General features: G+C 43.3%; 1 protein-coding gene across 1 annotated transcript in view; it reads left to right on the forward strand.

Annotated features, from left to right (window-relative positions):
- Positions 1-1,742: 1,742 nt before the first annotated feature.
- PIWIL4 (piwi like RNA-mediated gene silencing 4) overlaps positions 1,743-24,725 on the forward strand; it is a 400,590-nt gene continuing 377,607 nt past the window's right edge. Inside the window, exons 1-2 of the mRNA XM_073612470.1 lie at positions 1,743-1,827; positions 23,576-23,701. Of these exons, the coding sequence (XP_073468571.1) occupies positions 1,743-1,827; positions 23,576-23,701 (211 nt within the window). The remainder of the gene's footprint in view (positions 1,828-23,575; positions 23,702-24,725) is intronic.

Below are 24,725 nucleotides of genomic sequence, written 5' to 3' on the forward strand. Positions count from 1 at the left end.
GGAAGTTGCCGCCCCTTCCCAGAAGGCATTGCAAACAGGAAATGATGCGATGGGCCACGGCCAGGGAGGAAGAAGTGAAAAATGAATACAGCAGATATACAGTAGGTGCTAAGAAAAAAAATTTAAAAATATCCAATTCGTTTACAGTGCACAGTTTAGTGAGGGATGTTGAAGAGTTGTAAAAGTGGGTGGAACTCTACTTTAAGGTGCAAGAGTCCTATATGTGAGTAGTTCGCTGATAAACAGCTGAATGCGTGAAACATGTATCTTATAGAGCAGAGGAATTAAACATAGTTGCTTCCTCTGCTTTCAGGTGATTTTTTGCAGTGTTAATTACTTTCATTTAGTGGTCAAACATTGAGACAGTTTCTGACTATTAATGTCTTTTCACAGACTAAAACAATCTTTTCCCAGCAGTGTCTAAATATTGAGGCTGTTTTTGATTTTAACTGTTCTAGTCTTGATCATTGAATTCTAGTGCCACCTACAGGAGACACTAGGCAGAAAAAAGAGCACCCAAAAGTCCCAGCTGGTATAAACCCCCTCTCTGCTATATGCAAGCCAGTTATTTCTGCCTAGTGTAAGGACCTAATTTCCTGCTGGAACCTGTGGTTCCATAGTTCTTTTTTCTCTTCACTAAGAGGGGCCCTTCCACGGGTGTGTGCACCACGCAGTCAGGCCAGGCGATACTTTAAGCCTCTACTTGAGGCCTACTGGAGTGGGCTGCAGCGTTCGCCGTTTGGTTGAGGGCATTGCATTGTATTTTTGCCTGTGAGCCCAGCACCTTTGCTTCTGGTGGACGGGGCTGCAGTGGGAGGTTGCCAAGTGGGCTGTGCGTCTGCCATCTTGCTTTGTATGCTGCCTTTCTGCTGAGCAGCTTGGCGCTCCTTCTCAAGCTGGGGCTATGATGAGAAAATTCTGGAGTGGGTGGTGATGCCATCATTTTTCTCTTGGGCATTCCCCTGTTTTCCTTCATTGGCTTTTTCTCTTGGGCATTCCCCGGTATTCCTTCATTGGCTTTTGCCACATCACTCTACTGTGCTTAATGTGCCTGTTGTCCCTTTCCTCTCATGTGGATGCTGGTGTAGGTGGACGCTATTTAGTGATGTCACGACCCACGTTTTCGGCTGTTCCTGAGCTGCTTTTTGCTGTTCTGTCCTAGATGCAGTGAGTGTTGATGGCTCCTAATGCCGGTAACCTTGGCTGGCCATCTGACTCAGACTTCTGATGGGGGCTGAATGCTCCTCCTATGGGATTGGGGGGCTCTGTTTTTTTTTTGCCTTCCTGCTCCCCGGTGCTATGTTGGGCCCTCAGTTTCCTCCACTGCAAGAATGCTGTCACAGATGGATGCTCGGGATTGCACTTGTCCCCTCTGTACCCAAAACCCTGAGGTGGAGGTTCATCTGGGTTGCTGGGGATATGCACTAGTTTGTTCTTTTCGCTCGTACCCTTTCTCTAGGTGAATGGCGCAATCGGGATACTGGTGGAGGAGTCTTCTTTCTCGAGATTCAGCGGTCTGGGAGCAGTGATCTGTCTCTGTTCTGTTTATGCTCTTGCCTCACTTGATCCTTTTTAGCTGCGGTCCTTGTGCCCACAGTTAACGTGAAACTTGTGGACTGTTGGTCCAGAGCCGCTATTTTGTCTGTGATGCGTCCTGGGTTGGGATGTGGCCTCCTTGCTCTCTCCATCTTCGCAGTAATGTACGCCGTGTCCCTTGACCCTAGGGTTGGTCTGCAGACCAGATGTCTAAAAAGGTCCTGACTGAACTGCCCTTTCAGGGGCAATGTTCTCTTGCTACCCTGGAGGACTTCATCAAGAATCTTACTGGTGGGTAAATGACCTCTCTCCCGCAGTCTAAAAAGGTGCAGGAACAATTAAAATTTTTTGGGGGTTGGAGTATTTTGCTGGTTCTGTGGACCTCTTTAATCTTAAGTTGGTCCACAAACAAATTTTGTCTTACTACAAGATGGGTTTTTCGTTTCTGTTCAGAGAAATTCTTCTCTTCCATTCTTCGTTTCTCCCCGTCTCGCCTGCGTGCTCTCTACGAGGCAGTGCAGGATCTGCTACTCCAGGAAGTGTTTACCCTGATCCGGGACCCAGAGTGGATTCAAGGGTTTTACTCAACCTTTTTACTGTTCCGATCATGGAAGGTGTTCATTTGGCCCTGGCCCCCCGACGCCTCCCACTGATTATGAAGGTGCAAAAGTTCAAGTTGGACTCCATCTATTCAGTAAAAGCCTCCCTTCATCAGGATATATTTTCTGGCCTCCATTGACATTAAGGATGTGTCCCTCCTCTTTCACATTTATGCAGTGCACCAAGGCTTCTTATGTTTTGCAGTTGGGGATGTCCATTATCAGTTTTTGGAGATCCCCTTAGGCCTGGCCTCTGCTCCTCAGGTTTAGCTTTCTGCTGGGTCCAGTCCTGGCATTGCTGAGAAAACGGCAGGGTGGATTCGATTTAAATCAAGCAGATTTTTAAATTATGATTTAAGTCACTAGTAAAAAGGCTTGACTTAAATCAACTTGATTTAAATCATAATTTAAATCGATGCACTTGCATCGGCTCCGTGGGTGAGCAGGAGGCGCGCACGCGCCCCCTAGTGCCCGTCTATGATACCAACGTACCATGACGCCGATTCGCGCAGCCGAGCCATGTTGCTGCAGTATAACTGCGACGGCTGGTCGGCATGCGGTTAAATAGAAAACTACCTTTAGATGTATTTTTACTCCAAAAACATTTTTATTGAAATATATTTGATAAAAATCAAAAAAATCATTGATTTTTTTCCACCCTCCTGAGACAGATTCTGCACAGATAGACAAAGTGGTAATAAAGAAGCACACTGCAGAAATTGGATGGGTCTTTAACCTAAAAATAAAATTAAAAAAGTCTGCTCTGATCCTGATGAGGAGGCTAAAGCATCTGGGTCTTAGTCTATATGCAGCACGGTAATTACGGTGGTCGCCAGCCTGTTTGGCTGGAGAGGGGAAAGTTGCTGGTCGCCGGAAAAGTCTCGGCTACCGATCAACGTCCTGAGAGCTTTGGGAACTCAAGCTATGTCTGGGGCAGTGGACTATGCCGTCAGAAAATGTCATGACGGTGACCTACTGTATGTCTCCTACCAAGGCGGTACGAGGAGGGTGGCAGCGGTGCTTCATGCATGCTTTGGTGGACGGAGCTTCATGGTGTGGCTCCCTCTGCTGTGTAAATTCCATCCAGGCATGGAAAGCTGGTGGGCGGACTACCTCGGTTGACAGACGCTGGATCAGGTTGAGTGTTCTATACCTGAGAGTATTTTGTTAGATCTATCTGCGGTGGGGCACTCTGGACATTGATCTTCTGCCATCATGTCTTAACAGGAAGGTGTTGAGCCAGGGAAAGGGATTTTACAGTGGGTAACAAAAGATCTATTTTCTCACCATACTACATATATTATTCATATATTTTTGAAGAATAAAGGTAGTAAAAACCCTGGCTTTTGGAAACTTCTTGTGGGGGGGAGAGAGAGAGAGAATCACCCGGCGTTCTACCAGTATCCTGGAAAAGTTTAAAATGGATGTAAACCCAATTCATGAAATTTGAGTTGGGCACATATATATCTGTAATGTTTTGTTATCTCTCTTCAAAGCCCTGTGTCTAGTAGCTTTGTCCTGCTTCGTTCCTCTGTTATCAGCCCGATAACTTTTGACAAGCTCCTTGAGATGGGAGCCTGAAGTATGTGTGTTGAGGGAGGTTGCTATAAATAGATTAGCAGACTGCTAAACTATACACGGGCAAGCTCTGCATGTGTGGGGAGGGGTTTCGTGCCTTTCCTCCAATCAGCTGTCTCACAGTTTCCAGCAATGATCCCCTCTTACAGGGGAACCAGGAAGTGAAAATTCTAACAGGATGTGCACTTTCTAAACAGTGTATGAAGAAGATATACATGTAGAACTTTTATATAGGAAGATTTGTTTCATCTCTGTATCATCTGAGGCTGTTCACTTCACTGGGTATAATATGGAGGGTTTACATCTTACACTTTAAGATCCAAAATCTTGCAAGAATATCCCCTGTACTGTATTTACCTCTGACTGCTTCCTGTAGGTGATGATGTTCCCTTGGCTTATTGCTGCTAATTACTTGAAAGCCCACTATAATGTACTCCCGCACAGTACAAGAACTCATGCTAGGTCTACTTTTGCTATCCATTAACCACTTGCCTAGTGGTTAATGGATCAGGACACTGATGATCAGTGCCCTGATTATCATTGTAGATTTCCCCTTTCACACTTGCCAGTTACCAGCTCTTTCCTTTCCTCATGCTGTGACAGTGGATTTACATCATGATCAGCTGTGATTGGACACAGCTCATCATGTGGTAAAAAGTCACTGTGATGGGCTTGTCACGGATTCCACACGCCCACGGCGACTAACTAACTGCGACGTGCGTGACCGGGGTATGAGGAACTAAGGGTATAAGGGGGAACTTATACTGAGCATGTAAGACTGGCTGTGGTACTTTCACAGCCTGCAGTACCTTTGGCCACCACTAGAGGGAGACTCCACTCCAATCCAGCTAGCTGACCACACACAGGCAGATACAAATCTTACATACAATCTGGTGCACTCTAAGGGTTGGGGAGCAGTCTAGCAATTACTATACACTTCTAGGGTTCCTCCAGCTATCCTGCAAGCCTGAACCCCAGCGTTAATCACTCTTCCCACTGTCCCCACACCCACACACCAGACACACAATAAACGATAGCCTGCCACCACCCAAAAGTTTGTCCGCAGACTGGTCTGCCGAGCCACCACACACACAGATCTCCGTCTGGCAGATCTGTTAGCTTACAATCTGCATGCAGTCTGCCAACACACAGTGCAATTGCATACCGATTGGCATGTAACTTAAACCGAGTACTTAGGCACTAAAATACAACAACCTCTCCAGAGATATGAGTCCTAGCTTAGTACAGAGAAGTCACTTATTAATTTTATCATTTAATATCCCGATAGTGGGCAGTGCATATAAGATATACAAAGAAAAAGGATTTACCAAAAAAGATACAAAAAATGCAGAAAGACACACAATTGGCAATTTGCTATGAAAATAAAAAGGGATAAAAACAGAAATAAACTTTACCCAAGTCTATCTTGTAGAAGCATACTGGAACATGTGGGAACTCCCCAGTTTAGAACTGGCTTCATGGAAGAACCATGTCCATATCTCAGGCTACCCAATTTATTGAAATATGGATGTGGGCTGGACTTTAGCCCTTGGCCAATCAACCCTGGGGGGTGTTCCTGTCTCAGCCCACAGAGCGTTTGTGTTCTGAAATGACCAGAGTCAAATTGGCCAAGAACGGCGCTGATTGCTGGGTCATGGATAGGATTTCCGATACCAGCTCATCATGCCGATCGCAACAGTACCAATCACTGCCTGCCTGCTGCAATTAGGTGCCATATAACGGTTCTGTGTGGTTCTCTAGGATTCCACACCTGCTAAACATACAGAGTTACATGTACACGTAACCCATCAGGTGTATGATCAAAAGGAATTATTTTCATCTCTCTGACGCTAATATTTTAGCTTTTATGAGAGATAAACTAGGTTCCTTAGATCTGTTGGTATTAATCAAAGTTTACAGACTGTCCGGAGCCTTGGGAATGCCCCCTGCGGATCAATGTAGCCAAAATGACTAGCAGTTTTCTTTGAGGCCTCAGGATGGTGGCAATCTGTTTACTCTTAATGGGAACTTTTATTGGCATCTAGGTGTCACTTCGATCCTAGAAAAAACTATCTGTCCTTTTCAAATGCTAATGCTTAATAACCCAGAATTAAACTACATCTACAATGACACTACTTGTACAGATCACACCGCATCTTGTTAAGGCAAAACTATCCTACACTTACATTTTCGTCACAGGGCTCTTTACCCTAATCACAGAATGTGGCGGGCAGAAGACACGGTTCTGGGAGGCTGTTAATAGACGCCCTCCCAGAACTGGACAACCGTGTTTTAGCATTCATTCAGATATAGTACGGTCGGCAAGTGGTTAATTATATTTACTTTATAATCTTGCAGATTTTATTTTTATTTTCTCATGTTTGCTCTACAATTATTTTAAGTAGGGTCAAGTGTTTGTCATTTACTGCCCAAGTACTTTACCAAGTAACTCTGAGTGTATACATGCCACTGTTGAGGACATCTGCTCAGTAGAATTTCATTTTTCGTTGCATTTGAGGAGTAGGGATAAGATCAGGCTTGTTTGGACATAAGTCTGAACTCGCCTGCGCTATCTCATAAGGAAACTATTAAAGCAGACAGCCAATCATTGGTGGCACAGGAAGTGAAGAATACCACCACCATTTATGATTGGCTGCCCACTTTCACAGCTGCCTGGTGGGATAGCTCACAAACTCGTGTCCGAAAACGACTGAGCTCATCCCTGTTGAGGAGGTGCGAGTCTTGTGTTTAAAGGAACTGCATCTTTCTCTCTCTGATTTTTGTATGTAGTTCAAACAATCCATCTACACTTTAATGAAGGCATTCTTCTCACACCATCTCCTCCCTGGTTCATATTTTCTCCTAGGTTTTCTCAAAAAGAATGCAGTAAACATACAGTAAATAAGGTCTGTCAGGGATGTTAAGGAAGCTTTGTGCCACATATATCATATATCCTTCACGCCTTAGTGGTGCCACAAGCTATGCCATGTAGCTTGCACAGAAGGTTACAAATGTTCTTCATCTCTACAGTTTAATGTTTGAGAAGCTCCTGATCTTGTTTTTATTGTCTGTATGAAATTGACCTCTGGACATTTCTGCTATATTGGCTTTGCTCCCCTGACAGCAATCCAGCCAGGTAATAAACTGAGCAGAAAGGAGCTGTATACCATTTATATGAAGTGGTGTTTAGATGGACAAGGAGCTTGCTGTAGTCTATTCATCAGATTCAGTTGCCCTTAGCAATTAGTTTCTAACTTCTATTAAAAAAAACAAACAAAAAAAGAGTACAATGTTTGTTTCAGGAACAACTTGAAAAGTTATTTCTATCATTATATTCAGGGCTAGGCAGACCCCTAGAGCCTTTCACTAAAGACATCACCTCAAACTTTCTCTTTCCTCCTTGAAATCGTGTTTTTTCATAAAAAGACACTATCATTTTAATGGTAGGTTTATTTTAGAAGTGAGAGACAGAATAACCACAAAATTATCCAGAAAAACGCATTTCAAAAAAGTTATAAATTGATAGATTGTTGTTTTTTTTTTTAAAATCAGAATAAAGTTTAACAACTTTTAACAGTACAATAAACAATGCCAAAGCAGGTTTATAGAGCAGATTGAACCTGAGATGTCATTAGTCGTTATATCTCACAGTGTATACATCCCCAGATATGGTTTAGGAAGACATTCTCATCATATCTCTTCCCCAGTACTTTAAATTAAACTCACTCCAAGGGTGAGGACACACTGAGCAGTTGAGTTCCCATGTTAAGTCAATAGCCTACCAAGAATTAGGTCTAATGGAGCCAAGCCAGGGGTAGCTAGCCAGCATCCCCAGATCCTATTGAACCGGGTCGGGCTGCCTCTATGCTGATATATCAAGAGTTCATATCTCAAAGTTAATACCATATTGGCTAACCACATCTCTAAGGTTGGAGAGGTTTGAGAGATCCAATGTTGCAAGATCAGCTTTCGAGCTTGGAATAGTGCTCTGGACACCGCCTCTCTGACACATTTGTCTGTTATAACCTCATCCAGTATAGTCAATAAGCATGGTTTAGGGTCAAGCATTGTTGATGGTGTTTACTATGTCAGTGCAAAAGTGGTGCAACTTTGGGCACCGTCAAAGGAGATGCATCAGGTTCCCATTAGCTCCCTTGCAATGGGTCTGGGTGGAGTCCAAGAGCAAACAATTAAAGTGGGGTACGATGAACCTTCAATAATATATATAGTTGGGACAGTCTTTGGGTTACATTTAAAGAACAGCCATGGACCAATTCCAGGGCCTCCGACCACTGATCCCCGTCTTATCACCCACATCCTCCACCCATTTTTTTCATTGCCGTGTTGAGGAAATTCTCCAGGTACTCTGGCAGCAGAATCGCATAGCGCCTGGAGATGAACCCTTTAGTGGATGTGGATTGCTGCATCATATTGAAGAGGAGTGGGAGATAGCACCGCCTGCTCTAAGGATGCTTGCGCTTTAATGATTTGCTGCAATTGAAGGTAGGGGAAGTACATTTTGTTTGACAAACCATATCTGGCTTGCATCTGGGCGAATGGAAGCAACCTGCCATTGCTTAATATGTGATGGAGGTGAGTCAAACCATATGCTCGCCACCGGGCTGCACACTGCAGTTTTTCCAGTTCTGGGTAAGTATTGTTATTCCAGATAGGGCTGTGACTAGTAAATCCTGACACTCTTTATAGTTGTTTTGCTTTGAACCAAACCTTATGTAGTAACCTATACGTGGGGTATCTTTTGTTAGACTTTAACCGCTTCCCAACCAACCGCCGCAGTTATACTGTGGCAGGTTGGCTCCCCTGCGCGAGCCGTTGTAGCTATATGTCGGCTCGCCGATTTGGGATAGCAGATGCGTGGCTGCACAGCGGGGGTGCCGATGCTCGTGGACGGCAGTCGCGATGACCGCCGGCCACGAGCGATCGTGAGCAGGAGAGACAGAACAGGGACGACTATGTGTAAACACACACTTTCCTGTTCTGTTCTGACAGGAGTGACAGATCGTGTGTTCCTATTAGCTAGGAACCACAATCCGTCCCTTCCTCCAGTCAGTCCTCTCCCCCTTCAGTTAGAATCACCTCCCAGGGAACACAGTTAACCCCTTGAACGCCCCCTAGTGTTAACCCCTTCACTGCCAGTGACATTTTTACAGTAATCAATGTAATTTTATAGCATTGATCGCTGTATTAATGCCAATGGTCCCAAAAATGTGTCAAAATTGTCCGATGTGTCCGCCATTATGTCGGAGTCATGATAAAAATCTCAGATCGCCGCCATTACTGCTATAAATCTATCCCCTATTTTGTAGACGCTATAACTTTTGCGCAAACCAATCATACGCTTATTGCGATTTTTTTTTTTTTTTTTTACAAAAATATGTAGAAGAATACATATTGTCCTAAACTTAGGAAAAAAATTGTTTTTTTAAAAAAAAATATTTTTGGGGGATATTTATTATAGTTAAAAAAATGTGTTTTTTTTCAAAGTTGTCGTTCCTTTTTTTTTCATTTATAGCGCAAAAAATAAAAACTGCAGAGGCGATCAAAAACCACCAAAAGAAAGCTCTAATTGTGGGGAAAAAAAAGGACATCAATTTTGATTGGGTACAACATCGCACGACCGCGCAATTGTCAGTTAAAGTGACACAAAAAGTGCTCTGGTCAGGAAGGGGGTAAATTCTTTGATTGGGTACAACATCGCACGACCGCGCAATTGTCAGTTAAAGCGATGCAAAAAGTGCTCTGGTCAGGAAGGGGGTAAATTCTTCCGGGGCTGTAGTGGTTAAAGGGGTTGTAAACTTTCATAGTTTTTCACCTTAATGCATTGTATGCATTAAGGTGAAAAACCTTTTTAAACGCTGCAGCCCCCCAGCCCCCCCGTTTTACTTACCTGGACGCTGCCATCCTCTGTCCATGAATGAGCACACCATCTGTAGCTGGTGTCTTGTGTCCCGATTGAATAGATTGATAGCAGCGCAGCCATTGGCTCCCACTGCTGTCAATCAAATCTGATGATGTGGCGCCGGGGGGCAGGGCGAGTTCTGCCTTCTGTGTGTATGGGCATAGATGCGGGACTCGGGAGCATGCCCGCACGGGTGTCCACCAAGGAGAGCGCCTCTCCAACGTGGATGCTCGATGCGGGGAGGAGCCACCAGCGCCGCCGTGGGACCCCAGAAGAGGAGGTTCGGGGCCATTGTGTGCAAAATGAACTGCACAGTGGAGGTAAGTATAACATGTTTGTTATTAAAAAAAAAAAAAAGAGGATTTACAACCCCTTTATGAAGAGCTGGGCCTCAAGGGCTTCCGGGAGAGTCTGAGCCTCCACACAGTGTAACGCCACGGCTAATGTGGAATAAATGTGTGTTTCTCTCTCAGCCAATACACCATTCATGCCGTTCAGCAGCTGCTGCAGCTGGGCTGCCAGGTAGTACAGTCAGGGGTCCGGGAAAGCTAGGCCCCCATTATACTTGGACCTCTGAAGTTGCTCCAGCCTGACTCTAGCAGGGCCCGATTTCCATAGTATCGAGCAAAATATGGAATTTACCGCTCAAAATATTTTAAGGGGTATAACCACAGGTGTATTGTGGAGGAAATAAAGCAGCTGGGGCATTAAGATCATTTTTGCTAAATTAGCTCTACCTGCCACTGACAGCAGTAGTTTAGAGCACAATTTCACCTTATCCCTAAATCGTGACAGCAGGGGAAATATATTCAAACTGCAATAGTCCACAATCTCAGCCGAGATTATAATCCCCAAATATCTGAACTGCCCCACTATAGGCACCGGGCAGAAAGATGATAACTGGGGGTCAAGAGCTCTATCCAGCGATAACAGGGCTGACTTGGTCCAGTTAATAGTCAAGCCCAAATAAGCGCCAAATTCAGTGATTATGTCCATTACCGCCTGCAAAGAGGGGCCTATGTTTCCCATTAAAAGCAGCACGTCATTTTCATGGAGTGGACCATATTTAAAACGCTCAACCAGAGAGTTGGTCCTAATTTTAGCCACCAGGGATACTATTGCAAGGGCAAATCGGAGGGGGGAGATAGGGCACCCCTGCCTTGTACCCCTACCCAGTGAAAATACAGTATCTCACAAAAGTGAGTACACCCCTCGCATTTTTGTAAATATTTTATTATATCTTTTCACGTGACAACACTGAAGAAACGACACTTTGCTACAATGTAAAGTAGGGAGTGTACAGCTTGGGTTGTTGTCATGTTGGAATACTGCCCTGCGGCCCAGTCTCCGAAGGGAGGGGATCATGCTCTGCTTCAGTATGTCACAATACATGTTGGCATTCATGGTTCCCTCAATGAACTTTAGCTCCCCAGTTCCGGCAGCACTCATGCAGCCCCAGACCATGACACTCCCACCACCATGCTTCACTGTAGGCAAGACACACTTGTCTTTGTACTCCTCACCTGGTTGCCACCACACATGCTTGACACCATCTGAACCAAATTAGTTTATCTTAGTCTCATCAGACCACAGGACATGGTTCCAGTAATCCATGTCCTTAGCCTGCTTGTCTTCAGCAAACTGTTTGCAGGCTTTCTTGTGCCTCATCTTTAGAAGAGGCTTCCTTCTGGGACAACAGCCATGCAGACCAATTTGATGCAGTGTGCGGCATATGGTCTGAGCACTGACAGGCTGATCCCCCACACCTTCAACCTCTGCAGCAATGCTGGTAGCACTGCTACGTCTATTTCTCAAAGACAATCTCTGAATATGACGCTGAGCACCTGCACTCAACTTCTTTGATCGACCATGGTGAGGCCTGTTCTGAGTGGAACCTGTTCTGTTAAACTGCTGTATGGTCTTGGCCACCGTGCTGCAGCTCATTTTCAAAGTCTTGGCAATCTTCTTATAGCCTAGGTCATCTTTATGTAGAGCAACAATTCTTTTTTATTTTAGATCCTCAGAGAGTTCTCTGCCATGAGTTGCCATGTTGAACTTCCAGTGACCAGTATGATAGAGTGAGAGCGATAACACCAAATTTTACACACCTGCACCCCATTCACACCTGAGACCTTGTAACACTAATGAGTCACATGACATGGGGGAGGGAAAATGGCTAATTGGGACCAATTTGGACATTTTCACTTCACTTTCTCTTGTGTTGCCAGCGGTTTAGACATTAATGACTGTGTTGAGTTATTTTGAGGGAACAGCAAATTTACACTGTTATACAAGCTGTACACTCACTACTTTACATTGTAGCAAAGTGTCATTTTTTCAGTGTTGTCACATGAAAAGATATAATAAAATAATTTAAAAAATGTGAGGGGTGTACTCACTTTTGTGAGATACTGTACCTGTTAGGTCTTGTCACCCTCCCGGATAGCAGCCTGGGGATTATGATACAATAAACAGACCCATGCAGTGAATTTTTCTCCGAAGCCAAATCTTTCCAGCACTGCCCACAAATAGCACCACTCCATGCTATCAAACGTTTTGTTCGCGTCCAGAGACAAAAGCGCTCTCGCCCCTCTGTTATCAGCTAGTGTTTGCATATTTATATAAAGTCGTCTAAGGTTGACAGCAGTGGATTTGTTAGGCATGAAACCAGCCTGGTCTGCATGAACGACATCAACAATTACTTTAAGCTTCCGAGCCAGTACTTTAACCAACATTTTTATGTCAGCTTGTAACAAGGAAATAGGTCTAAAGGAATTAGGTTCTGTAACTGGCTTATCAGGCTTCAAAAGGAAAATAATACTAGCCCTGTTTATGGAAGGCGGTAACCGTCCATGCTCATGGACCCCGTTGAATACTTTCAACAGCTTAGGTAAATATATCAGCGTATTGTTGGAATACCTCCATTGGCAGCCCATCATCCCCAGGTGCTTTGGAGTTGGGAAAAAAAGCTGGTCGCCTCCCGGATCACCTCTAACGTAAGAGGAGCATCCAGACTTGCTCTGTGAACGTCTGATAGGGTGGGTATATCGATAGACTGTAAATAACTTGATAGGGCCTCTGGGGTATAGGAGACCTTAGAGGCATAGAGATCCGAGTAGAATTCCACTAGTTCTGCCATAACTGTTTCTGGGGAATTGGCATAGCCCCCTGTAGGAAGCTTTAGGGCACCAATCACCGGAGTCACTGTGCGTACATTAACTATTTTTGCAAGCAGAAGACCAGTCTGTTCCCCCTCTTCATAAAAGGTTACATCCTGTGCTGCGAGACAAGCTAACCTGGCCTCATCTGTGGGTTGTGAACTATACGCCCTTTCTTGGACATGCTGAGTGAGAAAATTTTTGTGCTTTTTAGATTCTGTCTTTATATTATTATCAGGGGGATATGAAGACTCCACGTATATAGCATTTAAAAGTGAAAAAAAATTCTGATATATAAGATTTTAAAAGTGTGCCACATCCCATGAAGAATAGAGAGAAAGAGAACCCCTGGGGGTGGGATTTTATAGGCACTACCAAAAGACAATAAGAATTAGGAATAATAATTTAAATTATTTTGTAGAAAAATACATGAAATATTGAACAAAGTCATGGAGATTAAAGAATCAAGATATGCAATTTGACAAAACAAAAATCCTATACCCAACGCGTTTCGGAGATGAGTGTTGTCTCCATCAACAGGAAATATATAATATCTTGTTCAACTGCACATACATGAGATCATTCATATTCATTTTAAAAGAAAGACCATGTCACATGGAGTCATCCGACCGTCCTGCCCACATTATAACTGCTTGAAGTAAATCTCTGTAATAGAGGTATCTCCAGCCCATAGCATATAATGAAAAAATATATATATAAGGACTATGCCCCAAATCAATAGAGGGCGGCTTGTCCCTAATTGTGGCGAGGCCACGTGTACTTGGGCCTACAGAACGGGAATCCTAAAATGTGAGGTCACATCAAACACCGGCAGCCAGACTTGGAAGAACAGAAAGATCAGGAGATGCTGTAGAATCATCCAATAAGATAAATCACTATTGTATTGAAGGATGTGAATGCGTTCAATCTCCCGTCAGCATCTCCGGATGCGCCCCAATGGTCACCATGCCTGTGCGCCTGTGATGCCTGAGTGTTTATGAGTGTTTATACATATATTGAAGTCAGGCGCACCGCCCACCGATAAGGGACAGCTGTGTGCGGCCGTAAATCATACAGGACTTCATAAAGGCCCCCTGAGTCGACTCAGGGGGCCTTTATGGAGTCCTGTATGATTTACGGCCACACACAGCTGTCCCTTATTGGTGGGCGGTGCGCCTGACCTCAATATATGTATAAATACTTAGGCATCACAGGGATACAGTAACCAAGACTGTAATGTTAATTTTTAATAACACGTCACAGAGAGCACCCTAATGGCTAACAGAATCAGAAATAGACTTGAAAAACTTAACATAAATGAGGCATCGGGACCAGATAGCTTACACTCGAGTGTCTTTAAGGAAATCAGCCAGGTGATAGACAAACCATTGTTCCTAATTTTTGTGGACAGTTTACTGTCTGGAATGGTACCAGCTGATTGGAGGAAAGCCAACGTGGCACCAATATTTAAAAAAGGGCTATATATCCCAGGTAACTACAGACCAGTCAGCCCAACATCAATAGTCTGTATGTAAGCTATTGGAGGGAATGATAAGGGACTATATCCAAATTTTAGTAATGAAAACTGTATCATTAGCAGTAATCAGCATGGATTCATGAAGAATCGTTCTTGCCAGACCAATCTATTAGCCTTCTATGAAGAAATGAGCTGCCATCTAGATAAAGGAAGGCCTATGGATGTGGTGTTTCTGGATTTTGGAAAAGAATTTAATACAGTTCCCCAAAAATGTTTACTGTACAAACTAAGGTATGTAGGCATGGACCATAGGGTGAGTACATGGATTGAAAACTGGCTACGAGGGCGAGTTCAAAGGGTGGTGATAAATGGGGAGTAGTCGGAATGGTCTGGTGCAGAAAAGCGGGGTCCCCTAAGGATCTGTCCTGGGACCAATCCTATTCATAAACGATCTGGAGGATGGGATAAACAGCTCAACCTCAGTTTTTGCGGATGATACTAAGCCAAACAGGGCTATAACTTCTACGCCGGATGGGGAAACCTTACAAGAAGACCTAAACAAAAAAGTGGGGTGGGCAACTACATGGCAAATGAGGTTTAATGTTGAAAATCGTAAGGTAATGCATTTGAGTGCTAAAAATAGGAATGCAAGTTACTGGCTAGGGGGAGAACCTCTGGGGGAATGTAGAATGGAAAAGGACCTGGAGGTCCTAGTAGATGATAGGCTCAGCAATGGCATGCAATGCCAAGCTGCTGCAAGCAAAGCCAACAGAATATTGACATGTATTATAAAGGTGATTCACTCCAGAGACAAAACAATAATTTTCCCGCTCTACAAGACTCTGCTTCGGCCACTTCTTGAGTGTGCCGTCCAGGTCTGGGCACCAGTCCTCAGGTGAGATGTGCTGGAGCTGGAGAGAGTCCAGAGAAGGGCAACAAAGCTAAATAAGGGTCTGGAGGACCTCAGCTACGAGGAAAGACTACAAACTTTGAACTTAATTTCTCTGGAGAGGAGACGCTTAGGAGGGGATTTGATATCAATGTACAAATACCGTACTAATGACCCTAGCATAGTGAAAAAACATTTCAGTGAAAGGGAATTTAAAAAAGACATGCGGCCACTCACTAAAATTAGAAGAGAAGCAGTTTAGCCTTAAACTGCATAGAGGGTTCTTTACTGTCAGAGCAGAAGGATGTGGAATTCTCTTCCACAAGCAGTATTCCATGCAATTATGTTAGATAAAAACACACTTTTGTAATCCTTACAAAAAATGAAGCAGTTTTTTTATTAATTTAGCCTTTTGAATTTCCACTTTTGTACAGTGCTAGCTAGGTAGCCACACACACACACACACACACACTTTCTGTACATATTGCTGCAATATTTGATGTAGTTATTTTCTAATTTGCTCTTTTTTACTGCATTTTTGTAAAAAGAAATTCAAGCATGCCACAGTGAGCTCACAAAATGTACTATTACTGTTCTGGTATTTGACATACATTGAACTGTTTTTTTAATGGCTATCATTTGTGTCACTGAAGGAAGGCTAAAGATATGATTATTATACCTGACTTTTCTTTTTACTTTCTTGCTGAAAATAGCTATGCGTTTCAGTCAGTACTCTGAACTCGAGTCTGGGCCTGTTTTTCAACTGGAATTTCAATTGTGTGGTTTGTAGCATGAGCTCCAGAGCTGTTCAGAGTTGAAGTGTTACTAAACCCACAACAGTAGAATCAATCTGTATATGCAGTAAAGCATGCTTGTTATACTCACTGTGGAACCTAAAGGGTTAATTCTTTGCATTGTGTAAAAAGGCTGTTTGATCCTGTCTTCTCTGATCCTCCCCTTCTTCGTCAGTCCCCAATTTGTCTCCTGATAGTACAGCGCCCTGGGGACACCCTGCACATCCTCAGTTTGGTGTGTATTGCTAGAGAGCTTTTTTTTTTTTTTGTTTGTGAGAAGGTGCATGTGATTAGCTTAGGATTAATCAGCAGGTTCAGGGGTCATTCATCTCCAAAGGACAGTCAGAGGAGAATGAAGACTCCTTCTACAAGCTTTAACCAGATACAGATAGAAGTCACAAGACTGCTATATACTGCTGATGAGAAAAGGTATTTAGCAGTTTATATTTCTAAACTAATTGCATTTCCATGTTCTGTGTACTGTAGGAGACCAGATAGAGTGAATGCAGGGTCCTGGGTTTAGTAACACTTAGGCCTCATGTACACTGCTGCTGGTAAACAGACGTTTAGGAGCAGTTGGGAGTTTTTTTCAAATGCCCCTGAACTCTCCTCTATGTTATCTTATCAGTTCATGTACACAGGGTCGTTTACAGTCGTTTCTAGGCAGTTGAGTTTAGAGGCATTTTTTGGAACACAAAAAAATGCGTTCAGAAGCTGAGTTTACAGGCAGTTCAGGCGCCAAACGCTTCTAAACGCGGTAACTCCTGTTTAGTCGTGTTTCGTTTACAGACATTTTTCATTTTTGTTAGTATTTTAAAACGCTTCTAAACGCAAATGTGGCAAAACGCTGCTAAACGTGGAATGTAAACGTGGCAAAATGGACGTTTTAAACACGGGTTACTATCTGTCAAGTTAAATCGTTCAGCAGAGGTTGTAAAAACATCCCGTGTACATGAAGCCTTAGAAGCGAAGCTAAAGATTTAACGTTTTCGAAAAACAGTTACATTCAAGGCATGCTGTGAATGATGGCTATCACATTTGTTTTTACTCTTAAACTGCCAAATCATCAAGTGGTTGGAGTCAACATGTGCAGCACCATGGCAACTGAAGATGAAAAAGGGATGGATTTACTAAAGGGTAATAAAATGTGCACTTTGAAAGTGCATTTGACCCAGAGCTTAGTAAATGAGATCAAGCTCTGCTGACTTCTATCAACCAACCATATGCAAGCAAATTTTTTTTTTTTTTAATTCACCTTGCATGTGATTGGGTATTCTTTGCAATCTAAAGGTTCATCTCATTTACTAAGCTCTGTAGCAACTGCACGTGCAAGTGCATGGTCTGCTTGCCTTTAGTAAAACCACCCCAATGATGACATTTTCTTTGGTTGTAAAGGTTTGGAAGGTTTTGTCAGGAAAATCTTCTGGTCACCTTAGATCAATCAAGACTCCCTCCACCTTAGTGTAATGGCCAGCTTTATTCCCTTTACTTTACATTTGTTTGGGTTCAGGAGTTCACTTGTCAATTATTCTCCTTGGTTTTGGTATTTGAGTAGGCTGGGTGCACACTGCTGCACTGCCAGACACCGCATGTAATTCGCACAGGAATCGCAGCATATTCCTGTGCAAATTACATGCGATGTCTCTGGGGTGTGATTTGAGCCATTGAAATCCATGGCACCACATTCACACCAAACTGGTGCAGGACCCTTTTTTTTCCACACCCGATTTGGATCACATGGTTGTTCACACCCATTCGATCAGATTCTGCAAATTGCGCTGCATTTGGCAAACCAAAATGCGGGGTGTCGTTAGCTTAACATACACAACGCAATTGGTTTGCATGGACGGGTTGCAATTTAGATGCTGTGCCAAATTGCAGTATATCTTTGTATACCTTAAATATATTTAGCAAAACATCTTTTAAATCATACAAATGGCCCATAACCAAGTGCAATGCAGATACGTATTTACCTCATTATCACTGCTATGTCCTCTTTAGTCCTTTGTAACATGCTTTGGTATTTAGGGTGTTTTATGAGAAGGGAACACATTGGGGGAGATTTACTAAAGCTAGAGAGCGCAAAATCTGATGCAGATCTGCATAGAAACCTCAGCTTCCATGTTTTATTGTCAAAGCTTAAAGGGGTTGTAAACCCTCTTTTTCACCTTAATGCATCCTATGGAGGAGCACCTTTGGACTTTCAAGGGGCATACATGTCTAATTTCCTGACTACTTGTCATATTTATTGAGTCCTTGAAGTGTCGAGAAAGCATAAACACCCACAAAATGACCACAAGAGGAATGGTGAGTCTGTTGAAGACTTCATTTTTTTGCCACAAGTTTTTGGAAAATGGGGAAAGAAAATGAAAATGTTTTTTTTTTTTAAAACAAAGTTGTCAATGAATAAGACATTTCTAACACGCGTTCTGCTACTTTTCCCGAGTATGGCGATAACACGTGTGAGACTTTTTCATAGCCTAGCCATATAGAGAGGCTCAAATTTCAAAAAACACCTTCAGGCGTTCCAGTGGTATACACATTATGCATCTAATTTCCTAAATAGCTTTCACATTTTTGGAGGCCCTAGAGCACCATGACAGTGAAAACACCCATAAACGACCATATTGTGGAAAGCAAACACTCCAATATTCTTTGGCATTGTGAGTCTTTTGAAGACTTAATTATTTTGCCTAAAGGTTTTAGAAAATGCAGGGAAAATAAAAATGTGTTTTTTTTTTTTGTTTTTTTTTTTTACTTTTTTTAAGTTATCAATTGATAAAATATATATAACACACAGCATATCATCCTGCTACTCCTTCCAAGCATGGCTATACCACATTTGTGAGACTTTTTCACAGCCTAACCATATAGAGAGGCTAAAAATCCAAGGAGCATCATTTAGCTTTCTAGGGGCATGAATTACACTTCTAATTTCCTGGCTGCCTATGACATTTTTGGAGGCCCTGGAGCACCAGGACAGTAGAAACACCCCCAAATGACCATATTTTTGGAGAGTAAATGCCTCAAGGTATTTCTTTAAAAGGCATGGGGAATCTTTTTTTTTTTTTTTACGCAAGTTTTTGAAAAATACGGAGAGAAGTGAAAATTCCTTTTTTTTCTTTTGCAAAGCTGGCAATTTATTTTTCACATACAGCATGGGCAGACTTAAAATTACAACACAAAACACATTCTGCTACTCCTCCCGAGTATACAAAAGGTCAGGGAATATAGCTAAGTGTAGCGTCACCTATTGCAGTCCCTTTTCTTTTAAGCCCAGCAAGCCTAGCCTATTGCTACGGAATGCCATATTCACTGGCCAGGGTTAGTACAGATGGTAGGCAGAGCAACATTGTATTGGTGTGATCAGGAACACTGTTGCTGGCTTAGTGGTCTGGTGACACTAGGATTGCTATTATGACAATCAGAGACATCATTGCAGGCTTACACTGGTCTGGTGACATTGCGATTGGTGTGACAGTGATAAGGAACATTGTTGCTAGCATACACTAGTGTGGTGATCAGAGACCATACTACTTGTTCACATGTGGGGTTAAGAGTGGTAATGCCTTGAGGGCTGAGCCTCAGTTTTACCACCCTGCAATCGCTACCCCCTTTGTGTCACAGCTTTGGTGGGAATTATACACTCTGTGCACTCGCCATTCAAGTGAACGGGGATGCTTGTGCAGGGTCCAAGGGGTTCAAGCAGGTGGTGAGCAGGCTTTACAATGCCTTTTCATCACCCGTCCAATGCTCTCTGAAGAGCAATCTGCACATGCAAAATTTTAGTGACACCGGTGTGACAGTGATTAGAGACACTGTGACTAGTGTGGCTTGATCATTGACACTGGGATTGTTGTAGCAGTGATCAAGGGACACTGACTGGTGTGGGAGTGAGTAAGGACACTGACTGGTGCAGTGGTAATTATCGGCCTCCTGGACCGGCATCACGCTTTCTTGATGACTTTGCTGTCTGGCTACCCTACTTTCTCTCCTCTGAAATACCCACAATTATTCTTGGTGACTTTAACATTCCTGTCAGTGTTAACAGTCCAACTACAGCTAAACTTCTCGACTTAACCTCATCTTTTGACCTAACCCAATGGACACATACTTCCACTCACTCCAATGGTAATACCCTTGACCTTGTATTCTCCCATCTCTGCAGCCCTGGCAACCTCACAAACACCCCCTTTCCTCTCTCTGATCACAACCTCATTAGTTTCACTGTATCCTTGCCTCTAACCACCCATCCCTCCAAGCAGCAAACAATTACTTGTAGGAACCTTCGCCACTTTAACCCTTCTCTTCTCTATTCTGCTTGTGACCACCTATATGACATAATCTCTCCCCTGTTCTGTCCTGACCTGGCCACCTCTGTCTACAACAGTTCACTCACATCATCACTAGATGCACTTTGATCCTCTGACCACACGCAGAATCAGGCCCTGACCGTTACAACCCTGGCAAACTGAGAACTCTAGAAATCTCAAGAGACATTGTCGTGCTCTTGAACAACTGTGGCGTAAAACCAAATGTCTGCAAGACTTCACCCTATATAAATCTGCCCTTCTAAAATTAAATTTCTGCCTCCATGCTGCCAAACAAGCCTACTTTGTCTTTCTTATTAATACTTTGTCATCCAGTCCCCGTCGGATCTTCTTAACCTTTAACTCTCTGCTTCGTCCCCCACCCCCTCTACCCACTAACTCACTCACCGCCCAAGAGATTGCCTATCACTTCAAAGACAAGATTGATGCAATTCGTGAGGACACCTCCATTGTGCGTACTTCTTCCCCACCCAACATACCTTGCCTAACAGAACATTCAACACTCTCCTCTTTTGAATTGGCTACTACTGAAGAGGTTACAAAACTTTTCTCAGATGCCCACCTAACCAATTGTCCCCTGGATTCTGTTCCCTCACAACTACTACGGTCACCCTCTTCTTCTATCCCATGCTCCCTCACTCACATCTTCAATCTCTCCCTCTCTAGTGGCACCTTCCCCTCCCCTCTAAAACATGAGCAGATAACTTGCGCCATATTTAAAAAGCCCTCACTGGACCCCACCAACCTGAACAACTTAAGACCTATCTCATTGCTCCTATTCACCTCTAAACTTCTAGAACGCTTAGTCTACAACCATCTTAGCTCCTACTTCAGTGAAAATAACCTTCTTGACCCCTTACAGTCTGGCTTTCACTTGCAGCACTCCACGGAAACTGCCTTAGTAAAACTCACTAACGATTTACTAACTGCTAAAACCAACAGCCAGTACTCCATACTCCTACTACTTGACCTATCTGTGGCCTTTGATACTGTTGACCACCCGCTCCTTTTCAATAAACTACATTCCCTTGACCTCCGAGATTCTGCTGTATCCTGGTTCTCTGTTTATCTATCACAGTGCTCCTTCAGTGTCACCTACAACTCTGTCTCCTCTCCATTGCCCCTTTTTGCGGGGGTCCTCCAAGGCTCTGTTCTTGGACCCCTTCTCTTCTCTATCTACACCTCCTCCCTTGGTCACTTGATAACCGCCCATGGCTTCCAATACCACTTATACGCTGATGACACCCAAATCTATCTGTCTACTCCTCACCTCACTCCTTCAGTCTCCTCTCGCATTACTAACTGGCATATCAGCATGGATGTCACACCACTTCCTTAAACTAAATCTCTCTAAAACTAAGCTATTAATATTCCCCCCGCCTGTGCCCCCTCCATTACTTTTCCATCAAAATCAACAATGCAACCATCAGTCCCTCCCCTCACACCAGGGTACTAGGTGTAATCCTAGACTCTGACTTGTCATTTCAGCTCCAAGTCCAATCATTGTCAAAAGTTTGTAGAATTCACTTCCGTAACATCTCTAAAATTCACCCCTTTTTAACAAATGAAACCACCAAGCTCCTCATTCACTCCCTTGTTATCTCTCGCCTTGACTATTGCAACTCCCTTCTCATTGGCCTGCCTCTCCATAGGCTATCCCCTCTTCAGTCTATCATGAATGCTGCTGCCAGACTTATTCACCTTACCAACCGCTCAATGTCTACCAACCATCTACTCCAATCCCTACACTGGCTCCCAATCACCCAGCGAATTAAATTCAAAATACTAACCACAATATACAAAGCCATTCACAACTCTGCCCTGAGCTACATCACCAATCTTGTCTCCAAATATCACCCAAATCGTCCTCTCCGCTCTTCTCAAGACCTCCTACTCTCAAGCTCTTTTGTCTCCTCCTCCCATGCTCATCTACAGGATTTCTCCAGAGCCTCTCCCATCCTCTGGAACTCGCTACCTCCACCGGTCCGGCTATCCCCTACTCTTGCTACCCTCAGGCGATCCCTGAAAACTCATCTCTTCAGGAAAGCCTATCACGTCTCCAACTAATCTTCTACCACTTCCATCAGCTCATTCCCCACAGTTACAACCTTTTGTACCACCCACCCTAGCCTATTAGATTACAAGCTCTTCTGAGCAGGACCCTCTTAATCCTTATGTATTTTATTGTATTATAACTGTATTGTCCCCCTTTTAAATTGTAAAGCACTGCGTAAACTGTTGACGTTATATAAATCCTGAATAATAATAATTAGGAATACTGACTGGTGCGGCGGTTAACAGAGACACTGATTGTCAGCACCGGTCTGGTGATATTGTACTGCTGTGTCACTATAGTGACAATTTACTGCCCTGGGGGCGGTGATCAGATTTTTATTTTTTGTTTATACCGTGATTTCTGACATATTCATGACAATCACTTTCCTAACACCATTCTGTTGCATTCAAGCAAGCATTGTTTACTACTGTGATTGGTCATAGCGATCTCATAGTACAGGACCAATTTCATTGCCCTGTATGAAGGGATTGTTGTGACCAATCACATCGACCACAGTAGTAAACAATGGCTGCATGCATGAAACCTTTGTTTCCAATTACAACTGTGAATCATAGCGAATACATGGTACAGGGCCAATGACATTAGCTCTGTACTTTTGATCTGTGATCCGCTGTGTTCGAGGAATGCAGTGATCAGAGATCAGATGACATACAGAACATCCTTCCAGAATGGCGCTTGTCCCGTCTGTCAGTTTACAGTGGCCAGGCAGGAAGCGGTGAAAGGAAAAACTTGGGGGGTATTTGAAAAGAAAACTGTGGGGATGTTACTTCAAGAACTGTGGCTGATAGAAGAAAAAGCCTCAGTGAATTGTATAATGTAGCTGTGTGCCTCTTCTGGACTGAAGTCCGCTCTCTGCTGACGTCACCAATGTCAATCCACGGAGTCTGGATCCGCTAGGTACCTGGACTGACACCTGTCTCAGCCTCTCTGCGAGCCACGAGAGCCTAAGACAGCCCACTCCGCCCCCTCCACAGCCCATCGTTTCAGAGAGCAAGGAGGGAGAAGAGCAGAGAGCTGTGACTGACAGTCTGCAGCTCTCTGCTCACAGACCTCTGAAAACCGAGTGATCTGCGATGTGCGATTGCTCGGTTCTCAGTGTGGAGGCACCGGGGGACAGATACATCGGACCCATGCTGCATCCACCTAGGTAAGTATGAATAAGAAAAAAAATGCTTTACTTCTCTTTTAACTGTACTAACCTTTATTTCTTTTTCAGGTCAGCTGTCAGCAGGTGATGGCAGAACTGTGCTGGCCGAGAGAGGCCGGCGACTTTCCCGCAACCTGCAGGATTTGGGGGTCTACACTCGACAGACCATGGCCCATGTGGTCGATCGTAAAACAGGTAAAGATAATGTTTCATGTCATTTGGACTTGTTTGAAATTGTTTTTCTTGGACCGGTTTAAATACTCTTTTAAAATTGGGTTTTAGTTATGAATGAATGCTGTATATCTTTTTTTGGGAAACTTGCAGTCTGTGCTTGTGCCTTGTCCTGAGCCTTTCATTCTTCTGCACTCTCAAAATGTATTTAATTTCAAGAATGAAAAGTAAAATAAAAATAAATATATTGCAACTTGCCATTGCTTAGATGTGATAGACACATTTGTTTTCTTATTCATACTTTTTTTAACTTTATTTTAACCTTGTGATCTTGCCTGATTTGGACTAGAAATCCCTCCTCCTCATCTCCATAACCCAAGGAGGTCTGTAGTCCAAGAAATAGAAATTAGCAGTGTAGATAGTATTTCTTGGGATTTCAATGCACATCAACAGGTATTTTTCTGTACTTGCAGCATTTTTGAAAGAAAAAACATGGGGCAAAGGGCATAAATTGCTGTGAAAGAGTGCCAGGCAAGAGAAGAGCAACTAAATTCATAGGGTAGGGAAGGCACTACAGTACACAGTAGGTAACCAGTTATATGATACCAAGAAGTATCAGATACCAGTGGCACATGTAGCTCTTCAAGATAGCAAAAGTTTGACTCACGGCCAGACGGAAAGTGTCAGACATTTTGGCTTGATGGGTGCCTGCAATTTAACTGTTTAACTCTAGCAAGTTTTTTTTAGTCTAACTGCAGAAAATCAGATTGCTTGCTTCGGTATCTCACAAAAGTGAGTACACCCCTCACATTTTTGTAAATATTTTATTATATCTTTTCATGTGACAACACTGAAGAAATGACACTTTGCTACAATGTAAAGTAGTGAGTGTACAGCTTGTATAACGGTGTAAATTTGCTGTCACCTCAAAATAACTCAACACACAGCCATTTATGTCTAAACCGCTGGCAACAAAAGTGAGTACAACCCTAAGTAAAAATGTCCAAATTGGGCCCAATTAGCCATCCCCCCTCCCTGGTGTCATTTG

This window comes from Aquarana catesbeiana, linkage group LG02, assembly GCF_042186555.1.
Source record: "Aquarana catesbeiana isolate 2022-GZ linkage group LG02, ASM4218655v1, whole genome shotgun sequence".
Classification (NCBI taxonomy): Eukaryota; Metazoa; Chordata; class Amphibia; order Anura; family Ranidae; genus Aquarana; species Aquarana catesbeiana.